The sequence below is a fragment of the Acipenser ruthenus genome, chromosome 50 (genome assembly GCF_902713425.1).
Source record: "Acipenser ruthenus chromosome 50, fAciRut3.2 maternal haplotype, whole genome shotgun sequence".
Taxonomy (NCBI): domain Eukaryota; kingdom Metazoa; phylum Chordata; class Actinopteri; order Acipenseriformes; family Acipenseridae; genus Acipenser; species Acipenser ruthenus.
In genome coordinates this window covers 6,469,867-6,480,723 of record NC_081238.1, presented here as the reverse complement: position 1 = coordinate 6,480,723, position 10,857 = coordinate 6,469,867, and the positions used below count along the sequence as shown (strand labels likewise).

General features: G+C 43.2%; 1 protein-coding gene across 1 annotated transcript; it reads left to right on the top strand.

The window, feature by feature from the left end:
• Positions 1–771: 771 nt before the first annotated feature.
• LOC117407773 (cobalamin binding intrinsic factor-like) lies at positions 772–10,835 on the top strand. The gene is made up of 9 exons (XM_059015436.1): positions 772–1,049; positions 2,380–2,580; positions 3,129–3,294; positions 4,431–4,586; positions 4,791–4,972; positions 5,493–5,664; positions 7,436–7,625; positions 9,351–9,469; positions 10,249–10,835. The coding sequence occupies exons 4-9, from the start codon at positions 4,493–4,495 to the stop codon at positions 10,308–10,310; spliced, it is 819 nt and encodes a 272-aa protein (XP_058871419.1). The 5' UTR covers positions 772–1,049; positions 2,380–2,580; positions 3,129–3,294; positions 4,431–4,492; the 3' UTR covers positions 10,311–10,835.
• Positions 10,836–10,857: the final 22 nt, after the last annotated feature.

Below are 10,857 nucleotides of genomic sequence, written 5' to 3'. Positions count from 1 at the left end.
CTTCCTCTGCTACCTGTCAGGTAACGAGCAGCCATCGCCCTCATAGATCAGAGAAATTGGTGTGGTGTGGGATTTGAATATCTGAATGTGTGATTAACAGTGGCCAGTGGACACCAATAAACTACATTCCCGAGTACATTATGATGCGCTGTGAGATTTTAGATCTGTGGTTTTTATGTTTTATACTGTCAGCTAAAAGAAAATCACGTTTATTTTTTATAGCCAACCTTTAGGAATTTCTAGTGGCGGTGCTTGCACCTAAATTAAAGTTTACGTTCGCACATGATGTTTTGTTTCTGATTGAATAGTGGCGCAGTTATTATTACTGAGCTGTACTTGCACTCGCTGTGTGTTATTGTGTTCTGTAAAGCATTGATATCTTGTCAGTTAAGAAAAGGCTTCATGAAAAATCTTGTTTTAACGTTGTCTGTTACATCGGCCAGAGACCCGCGCTGCATTGCCATGTTTTCTACATTTTCTTCAAATTCTCAAATTAATAAAAGTGACCCGGGTAGCGTCGGGTAATTTACAACCCGTGTTTTACCTGGGTTTTCGGGTACCCATGCCGACCCCCAGTTTAGAGTTTCTATTGTTCTTCACACAATCACTTTCTTGAAGGTTGGTGATATAATAACTGGGGGTGAGGGAGGGGTGAGCGATGCGGGGAGGGGGCGAGTGTGATTAGCATCAGGTGATTCAACACCAGCATTGACTAGGAAAGGCAACAATAGTGGGAGGGAGAAAACCTTCAGGAGCAAAAGACTTCCTGGAGGTGACTATATAAGAGAGAGGGAGTGAGAGAGAGCGAAATACCAGTATCATCATTCCCAAGGGGAAAGACTCCCTCGACTTGGTGACAGTACAGAATTAAAGACAGAAAGAAAGAAAGAGGATCATTAGCTACAAAATAAGAAAGGAAGAGAGAAAGAAAGAAAAAGAAAGGAGGAGATAAAGACAGGAGATAGACAGAATGGCAGTGGGTTGTGTGAGGGGGGCTCTGGCTGTGTTGTTGCAGCTCTCTGTTTGGCTGCCGGTCGCTCTGCAGTGCTGTGAGTACACAATGAACCGCTTGCTATTAATAGCTGAATAATGATGCCTCTGTATTAACTAGACCAGAGAGTGTGTTTGTGTGTGTGTGTAGCTGTCTGTGTCTATGTGTTGTGTGTGTGTCTATCTGTCTGTGTCTATGTGTGTGTCTCAGTATGTGTGTGTGTGTTCGTGTGTGTGTGTGTTCGTGTATGTATGTGTGTGTGTGTGTGTGTGTGTGTTCGTGTATGTATGTGTGTGTGTGTGTGTGTGTTCGTGTGTGTGTGTGTGTGTGTGTGTTCGTGTATGTATGTGTGTGTGTGTGTGTGTTCGTGTATGTATGTGTGTCTGTGTGTGTGTCTCAGTATGTGTGTGTGTGTTCGTGTGTGTGTGTGTTCGTGTATGTATGTGTGTGTGTGTGTGTGTGTGTGTGTGTGTTCGTGTATGTGTGTGTGTGTGTGTGTGTGTTCGTGTATGTATGTGTGTGTGTGTGTGTGTTCGTGTATGTATGTGTGTCTGTGTGTGTGTCTCAGTATGTGTGTGTGTGTGTCTCAGTGTGTGTGTGTGTGTCTCTGTGTGTCTGTGACTGTGTCTCTATGAGGGCAGGTATTACTATCAATGTGCGGACACAATTTGAGAAAATGTCCCCACAAAGATAGTAATTCCTGAAAAAATGCCGTTGTGGGGACGTCCCCACTTTGTAAAACACCTTTTTAAGAACAAAATTTGTCTTAAAAAAAAAAAAAAAAAAGTTTGATGTCCACATTCACCCTGCGTGGAGTTTTGTTTTACTGGAGTTTGACTATAGTGAGAGTCAATGAGGGAGGTCCCTGGTTCAAATCCCAGCTCAGCCGCTGACTCACTGTGTGACCCTGAGCAAGTCACTGAACCTCCTTGTGCTGCGTCTTTGGGGTGAGACGTTGTTGTAAGTGACTCTGCAGCTGATGCATAGCTCACACGCCCGAGTCTCGTATCTTGTAAAGCGCTTTGTGATGGTGGACCACTATGAAAGGCACTATATAAAAATAAATTATTATTATTATTATTATTATTATTATTATTATGAGAAGTCCCCACAAATATAGAAATGCAAACATGTGTGTGCATGTCTGTGTGTGCATGTCTCTGTGTGTGTGTGTGTGTAACTGCGAGTGTGTGTCTCATTATTATCATTTATAGTTCTTAATAGAAATCTCTCAATGCAGTTTCAATTAGTTTTTGCTTCAGCCCCTGTATCTTTCATTAATGTACTGTTCCTCCTCTATCTCTCCCCTCCCTCTCTCCTCCCTGCCTCCTCTATTTCTGCCTCCCTCTCTCCTCCTCTCTCTCTCTCTCTCTCTCTCTCTCTCTCAGCTGTCTCAGAGATTCAGACAGGTCAGGTGATTCGGCTCCTCAATATAATGGTCCAATCAGAGAACAGCAGTGCTGCCAGTGGCTCCACCCCCAATCCCAGCATCCTCCTGGCTCTGCGTCTGGCCAGCCATCATGACAGTGACACAGAGAGAGGCATGCTGGCTAGACTGCAGGTTGATGCAGTGAAGAGAGTCCAAGAAGGTAAAGAAAGCAACTCAACAACCAACCAACTAAATTAACAACTAACTACCAACTAAACTAACAACCAACTATACTACAAACTAGCTACCAACTAACTACCAACTAACCAATGATACTACTAACTAAACTACCAACTAAACTCACAACTAACCAATGGAATTACTAACTAAATAACTGAACTACAGACTAGCTACTATAATTAACATTCAACTACCAATTAACTACCAACTACCTAAACTAGCTACTAACTAACAATGAACCAACTATACTATTAACCAAACTACTAATTAACTACCAACTAACCAACTAAACTACCAACTAACAATGAACAAAACTAATCTAAAATGTATCAAACTAAAAACTACTAAATCACGCTAAAATACCAACTAACTAAACTACCAACTACCTACCAACTACCTACCAACTAACATTCAACAGACTAAACTACAAACAACTAACTCCTCTCACCTTCACTTTTCTCCTCTCTCCTCTCTCATCTCTCTCCTCTCACTCCTTTCTCCCCTCTTTCTCCCCTATCTCCTATCCAGGCCTCCCCTTCTCCTCAGGCACCGTGGCTCTCTACTGTCTGGCTATGCAGGCCTCCTGTGCGGACCCGTCTCTAACTCCAGCCCCAGGACTTAAAGGGGGAAAGAAGGCCATGGACCTCAGAAAACTGCTGGAAAAAAAAACTGAAGGAAGAGATTGACAATATTGGTGAGAGCGAGAGGAGAGGAGAGGAGAGAGGGAGGAGAGGGGATAGGAGAGAGAAGAGAGATGAGAGAGGGGAGAGGGAAGAGGGGAGAGAGAGAAGAGAGGAGGGGAGATGGGAGAGGAGAGAGGGGAGAGGGGATAGGTACCAGCTATGATGTTTTAAAATGTTTAAACCGCAGTGAACACCAGTTAAAGGGATACATTGTAAAGCACAGAGAGGTGTGGTAAAGCATAGGGAAGCATTGTAAAGCACAGAGAGGTGTGGTAAAGCATAGTGAAGCGTTGTAAAGCACAGAGAGGTGTGGTAAAGCATAGGGAAGCATTGTAAAGCACAGAGAGGTCTGGTAAAGCATAGGGAAGCATTGTAAAGCACAGAGAGGTCTGGTAAAGCATAGGGAAGCATTGTAAAGCACAGAGAGGTCTGGTAAAGCATAGGGATACATTGTAAAGCACAGAGAGGTGTGGTAAAGCATAGGGATACATTGTAAAGCACAGAGAGGTCTGGTAAAGCATAGGGAAGCGTTGTAAAGCACAGAGAGGTGTGGTAAAGCATAGGGAAGCATTGTAAAGCACAGAGAGGTCTGGTAAAGCATAGGGAAGCATTGTAAAGCACAGCGAGGTCTGGTAAAGCATAGGGAAGCATTGTAAAGCACAGCGAGTTCTGGTAAAGCATAGGGAAGCATTGTAAAGCACAGAGAGGTGTGGTAAAGCACAGGGAAGCATTGTAAAGCACGGAGAGGTCTGGTAAAGCATAGGGAAGCATTGTAAAAGCACAGAGAGGTGTGGTAAAGCACAGGGAAGCATTGTAAAGCACAGCGAGTTCTGGTAAAGCATAGGGAAGCATTGTAAAGCACAGAGAGGTGTGGTAAAGCATAGGGAAGCATTGTAAAGCACGGAGAGGTCTGGTAAAGCATAGGGAAGCATTGTAAAAGCACATAGAGGTCTAGTAAAGCACAGGGAAGCACTGTAAAGCACAGAGAGGTATAGTAAAGCACAGGGAAGCACTGTAAAGCACAGAGAGGTATAGTAAAGCATAGGGAAGCATTGTAAAAGCACAGAGAGGTCTGGTAAAGCATATTACAAAAACAAACCATTTTAAAACTAACCCTTATTAAAGTCCCTCCCACTTTCCTTTATAGATTCCAAGAACGTTCCCCTCACCAACTATTATCAGGTGAGCCTTGACATACTGGCACTGTGCATGATGGGAAAACCAGTGACATCACACAGCGTGCAGAGTCTGATTGAAGCTTCGGATAACGGAGGATTTTCATATGGAGAGAAATATTCAGTGGGTAAGAGACCTACGGAGATTGGAGCTAGGATTGAAACTCAGGGGGACTGTCTGAATCTTGTTTGGTGTCACTGCTGTATAGTATATAAAACCTATTGAGATTGAAACTCAGGGGGACTGTCTGAATCATGTTTGGTGTCACTGCTGAATAATTTATAAAACTATGGAGATTATAAAACACCTCTCTCTCTCTCTCTCCTCTCAGACACAGCCTCGGTTGCAGTTCTGGCTCTGACCTGCGTGAAGCGCTCTATCAAGGCCCCTGATCGTATGGTTCTGCGTCTGAAGATACTGAATGCTCTAAAATGTCTGATCAAGAACATTCTCCAGGAGACAACGAGCGACGGATTGATCGGGAACCTTTACAGCACGGGACTGGCCATGCAGGTGAGAGAGAGGAGAGAGAGAGAGAGAGAAGAGAAGGTGAGAGAGAGGAGAAAGACAGGAGAGAGGGGAGAGAGAGAGGGGAAAGGAGAAAGAGGGGAGAGAGAAGAGGAGAGAGAGGGCAGAGGAGAAAGAGAAGAGAGGAGAGAGAGGGGAGAGTAGAGAGAGGGGAGAGGCGAGAGAGGAGAGAAGAGAGGAGCCATATGTCTTGGTGGAGGTGCAGGTCCTGTCTCTGCTGACAGAGTTGTGTCAAACTCCATATCTATAATAAAGAGAGGAGAGAGGAGAGAGGAGAGAGAGGATGCATGGTTCATCCCCCTAGTCTCTGCAAGTCACTTTAGATAAAAGTGTCTGCTAAATGACTGAATAATAATAATAATAATAATAATAATAATAATAATAATAATAATAATAATAATAATAATAATAATAATGAGGCAAGTTTTGAACATTCATTCCCTGGTTATTGGTGGGGGGCTATGTTGTGACACTACCGACCGTCTCTCTCACTGTCTCTCCTCAGGCCCTGTCAGTCACCTCCACCAACTACGACTGTTCCAGAACTATCCAGACACTTCTAGAGCGGGCTGGTTCCGGATCCTTCGAGAACCCCATGGCTGCTTCTCAGATCACCCCCTCACTGGAGAACAGAAACTACCTGGAGCTGAACAAGCTAGACTGCAAGGACTTTGAGAGTGAGAGAGAGAGAGAGAGAGAGAGAGAGAGAGAGAGAGAGAGAGAGAGACATACAGACAGTGAGAGAGAGACAGACACAGACACGCAGAGCAAAAGGAAAGAAAGAATGAAAGAAAGGTGACAGAGTATGTATATGAATGAATATCTCAGTCCTTCTGAGTATGTGTGGGATGAGCTTGAGCGCACACACACACACACACAGGACGATTAGAAAGTAGGTTTACCACATCAACGCACCATATCGCACAAACAGTAGGGGACGGGAAGGTGAACTTGCATACCGTTGTTAAGGGAACCAGGGGACACAAATGCAACAGTTATTAATTGTTGTCACCAGGGGGGCACCACTATGACCTACCTCTGATAATCACATAATAAGTGTTCAATATGTGCTCCTCCATGATCCAGAATGAATTGCATTCGTGTGACAATGACCATTACGGCAGTGTTGTGCATCTCATCAGGTATGCCGGCCACCTCCTGGACAATGGCATCCTTGAGGCCCGGAATTGTGCGAGGGTTCCCTCGGTACACTCGTGACTCCAGGTACCCCCATAACCAGAAATCCACTGGTGTAAGGTGCAGTGAGCGAGGTGGCCATTCACAAGGAAAGGGAAATGATTCTGTGTTGAAAGTGCTCCTGCAAGACGCGTTTCACCTGGTTATCAGTATGCGGAGGGGCCCCATCCTGCATGAAGATGGTAGTGTTTATCACATCTCGCTGCTGCAGCACAGGACTGACATGGGCTGTCAGCATGGGCTGGTATCGTGCAGCAGTGACTGTGCAGGTTTGAGGTCTCCTTGCTGAGGGCTCTTCAAAAAAGAACGGTCCAATAACAAAGTCAGCCATACAGCCATCCCACACTGTCAGTTTAACATCATGTAGGGGGCTCACAAATGCTGCATGTGGATTAGTCTCTGAGCAGATAACACACTTCCAGACAGGGTGAAGTGCCCTTCATCTGTCCACAGGATATTAGCAGGCCACTGGTCATCCAATTCCAGTCGTGCCAAGAACTGCAACACAAAATCGCCACGTCTGATGAAATCCGTCTCCTCCAATGCTTGAACATGGATCAGCTTTTATGGAAACATCCGAGTTGAACAAAGAGCCTTAGGAACAGTTGAATTGGGCAAATCCAGGCAGCGGGTGACAGCATGTGTGCTGGTGCTGTTTGGTTCTGCTACGGCGTGGCTGATCTCAGTGACAACTTTGCTTGGTGTCGGTGGGCTGCCGCTATGAAGCTTATCACAAGTGCAACCGGTTTCCTCAAATTTTTTGATTAACTTGTGAACAGCAGCTCTTGAACAAGGCCCGCTGCGGATGTTATGCACTCTATGGTATTCCCAGAGAGCTGCCTCGGCATTGTTTCCTTTGCTGTAAAAAAAAAAAAAAAAAGAACAGGACCAGTTCACCTCTCTGCACACTTGTCAGCTTCATGTTGCTTGACTGAGCTGCCTTGCGAGTGACAGGACTATTTCTACCCTGTAGTATGGAAATATGCGGCAGTAACCACAGTGGTGCCCCCTAGTGGCAAAAATTAGTAACTGTGGCATTTGTGTCCCAATGGTTCCTAATCCCCATATCTATCTATATATATATCTATATCTATATCTATATCTATATATATATATATATATATAGAGAGAGAGAGAGAGAGAGAGAGAGAGAGAGAGAGAGAGAGAGAGAGAGAGAGAGAGAGAGAGAGAGAACTTGAGACCAGTGCAAGTAATAAAACCAGTTTCTTTACTGTTCTTTCCTCCACACAGAGACACTTGATGGGTCGGTGCTTCCTCTAGCGCCCCCCACTGCCCCGGAGGGTGTAATCACCGTGCACTACAGAGTGGAGGACGGCATTCACTACTCCTTCAATGACAGCATCGAGGTGACGGTCCCTGTGGGGTCCTCGCTACTGCAGGTCATGGAGGAGGCGGCCAAGATATCACCTGCAAAATTCAGGCACGAGTATTCACTGTAACTATGTCTTTGTTTCCAAACTGCACAGGAGCTGCATAGGAAGTGCGGGTGTGACAGGAGGCTCAGAAACAGGTTCCTTTAACCCAAAGCAGTACCAGATACCATGGGCTTACAATGAAAATCCATGTTTGCTTTAACTATGTGTTTCATTCAAAACTGCACATCTGAGAGCCGTGGTTTCACTAGGCATTTAATAATAAGACACAACTGGGCTTGTTACCTAGACACACTGGCTGATCAAGCTGGTAGTAAAACCTGGAATGGGAGAAACTGCTGTGCAGTAGGGTCTTATTACCATCCCTGCAATGTAATTCCAGTCCAATCCAGTCTAGTGATATTAAACTGCAGTTACAATGTAATTCCAGTCCAGTCTAGTGATATTAAACTGCAGTTACAATGTAATTCCAGTCCAGTCTAGTGATATTAAACTGCAGTTACAATGTATTTCCAGTCCAGTCCAGTCTAGTGATATTAAACTGCAGTTACAATGTAATTCCAGTCCAGTCCAGTCTAGTGATATTAAACTGCAGTTTCAATGTAATTCCAGTCCAGTCTAGTGATATTAAACTGCAGTTACAATGTATTTCCAGTCCAGTCCAGTCTAGTGATATTAAACTGCAGTTACAATGTAATTCCAGTCCAGTCCAGTCTAGTGATATTAAACTGCAGTTACAATGTATTTCCAGTCCAGTCCAGTCTAGTGATATTAAACTGCAGTTACAATGTATTTCCAGTCCAGTCCAGTCTAGTGATATTAAACTGCAGTTACAATGTATTTCCAGTCCAGTCCAGTCTAGTGATATTAAACTGCAGTTACAATGTATTTCCAGTCCAGTCCATTCTAGTGATATTAAACTGCAGTTACAATGTAATTCCAGTCCAGTCCAGTCTAGTGATATTAAACTGCAGTTACAATGTAATTCCAGTCCAGTCTAGTCTAGTGATATTAAACTGCAGTTACAACATAATTCCAGTCCAGTCTAGTCTAGTGATATTAAACTGCAGTTACAACATAATTCCAGTCCAGTTTAGTGATATTAAATTGCAGTTACAATGCAGGGATGGAAATAAGAATATCATTGCATAGCAGTTTGATCCATTCCACATCTAAGCTTGTTACCTAGACATACTGTGACTAATCAAGCTGGTAGTAAAACCTGGAATGGGTTACACTGCTATACAACATGAGTCTTATTACCATCCCTGTTCTATTAGAAAAAAAGCAACAGCGCCATCTAGTGCACAGCTAGCTTATTGCCAACAAATTAAAACTCCAAAGTCTCAGATCACAAGATAGCAGTGGCTGTCTCTTCTGTAAAGACTGGCTGATCTAGTCTGTGTTACACACGTCTATGGCAGTGCAACTAGAACTGCAGAGCAGCTCCTGAACTCAGTCAATGCAGAAAGTGTAATACAGCACAGCACAGCGCATTGTAGTTTAAAAAACTACAGCTCCCAGCATCCATTGCCATTGCCACGGGTGCAGAGGCATGCTGGGAGTTGTAGTCCTAGCCAAGGCTGATTCACAATACAATAACTATCAGTGCAGCTAAACTGAAGAGCAGCTCCTGAACTCACAGTCAAAGCAACACAGACTGAGCAAAACAATAATAAACACAGTACTTGAGTGACTGCAATAATAAGAAGCACTTGGGATGTTTGCAAACCTCATATAAAATAATGATCACATTTTCATACTGGTTCTAGGTTCACTGTGGAGCAAAGCAGCTGGGGTCCATTTGTCACCAGTATCCAAGTTTTAGCTGGGAACACGGAGGAGCGAACATACTGGCAATTTCTCACTGGGAGTAACGCTTTGGATCAAGGTACAGATCTCAGTTTAATTAGAGGACTCTGTGTGTGTGTGTGTGTCTGTGTCTGTCTTCTCACTAAACTAATAGCAGTGTCCAGTGGACCCCGTTTCCCTGTCTCTTGTGGTACAAGACTACTAGTAAAATTAATACAGCTAACGATTGCCTGATTGCGCTGCCTGTCGCACTGCATTCAGGAACCTGGCAGCCACTTCCGTTTGCTTCCTTCCCGGTAAACAACTGAACACACGCTGCAGAGAGCTGCACCATTTCTTTACAGCGTCTTCATCGAAAAAGACACCTGCTGCGTCAAAGATTGGAAATATATTTCTGCTCAAGATCGCTCTGTCCAGTATAAGATAGGGAACATTTTTAACATGTGTGTTGTATTTATTTTTTGTGTTTTATTGATAATTCAGTGATGGTAAAAATAGAACGTCTGTAAACACTCGGCATTAAAAGAAGAAATGATCTACAATTTAGCATTTGCTGTTTTTCAAGAAAGCCTTTCAATATTTAGGAACATTTTTCTATCAATAACTCTAGAGGAAGGGATAGGTTTTGAATGTGGCAACGATATTGTTTTCTGCTTTAATAAATATGACATTTAATAGTGAAATATCTTGAAAAAAACTCATGTTAGACATGAAAAAAATGCTTATTAATTAGGCACTAATATATATATATATATATATATATATATATATATATATATATATATATATATATATATATATCTGTGTTATTTGCAATTAATAAAGTATAATGAATTTTCTTTTTCTTTGTCGTTTCAGGAGTTGGTGATTATAAGCCGTACGACAGGGAATACATCGTGGCAAAATTCTCTACATATTAACTCAGATTTCCATCCCATATTTCATGCATTGTTGGAGGTTGTGTTTAATTATCACTTATTTTAATCACATTATAATTCTATGATTCAGAGAGGTCTGGTAAAGCATAGGGAAGCATTGTAAAGCACAGAGAGGTCTGGTAAAGCATAGGGAAGCATTGTAAAGCACAGAGAGGTCTGGTAAAGCATAGGGAAGCATTGTAAAGCACAGAGAGGTCTGGTAAAGCATAGGGAAGCATTGTAAAGCACAGAGAGGTCTGGTAAAGCATAGGGAAGCATTGTAAAGCACAAATAGATCTGGTGAAGCATAGGGAAGCATTGTAAAGCACAGAGAGGTGTGGTAATGCATGGGGAAGCATTGTAAAGCACAGAGAGGTGTGGTAAAGCATAGGGAAGCATTGTAAAGCACAGACAGGTCTGGTAAAGCATAGGGAAGCATTGTAAAGCACAGAGAGGTCTGGTAAAGCATAGGGAAGCATTGTAAAGCACAGAGAGGTCTGGTAAAGCATAGGGAAGCATTGTAAAGCACAGAGAGGTCTGGTAAAGCATA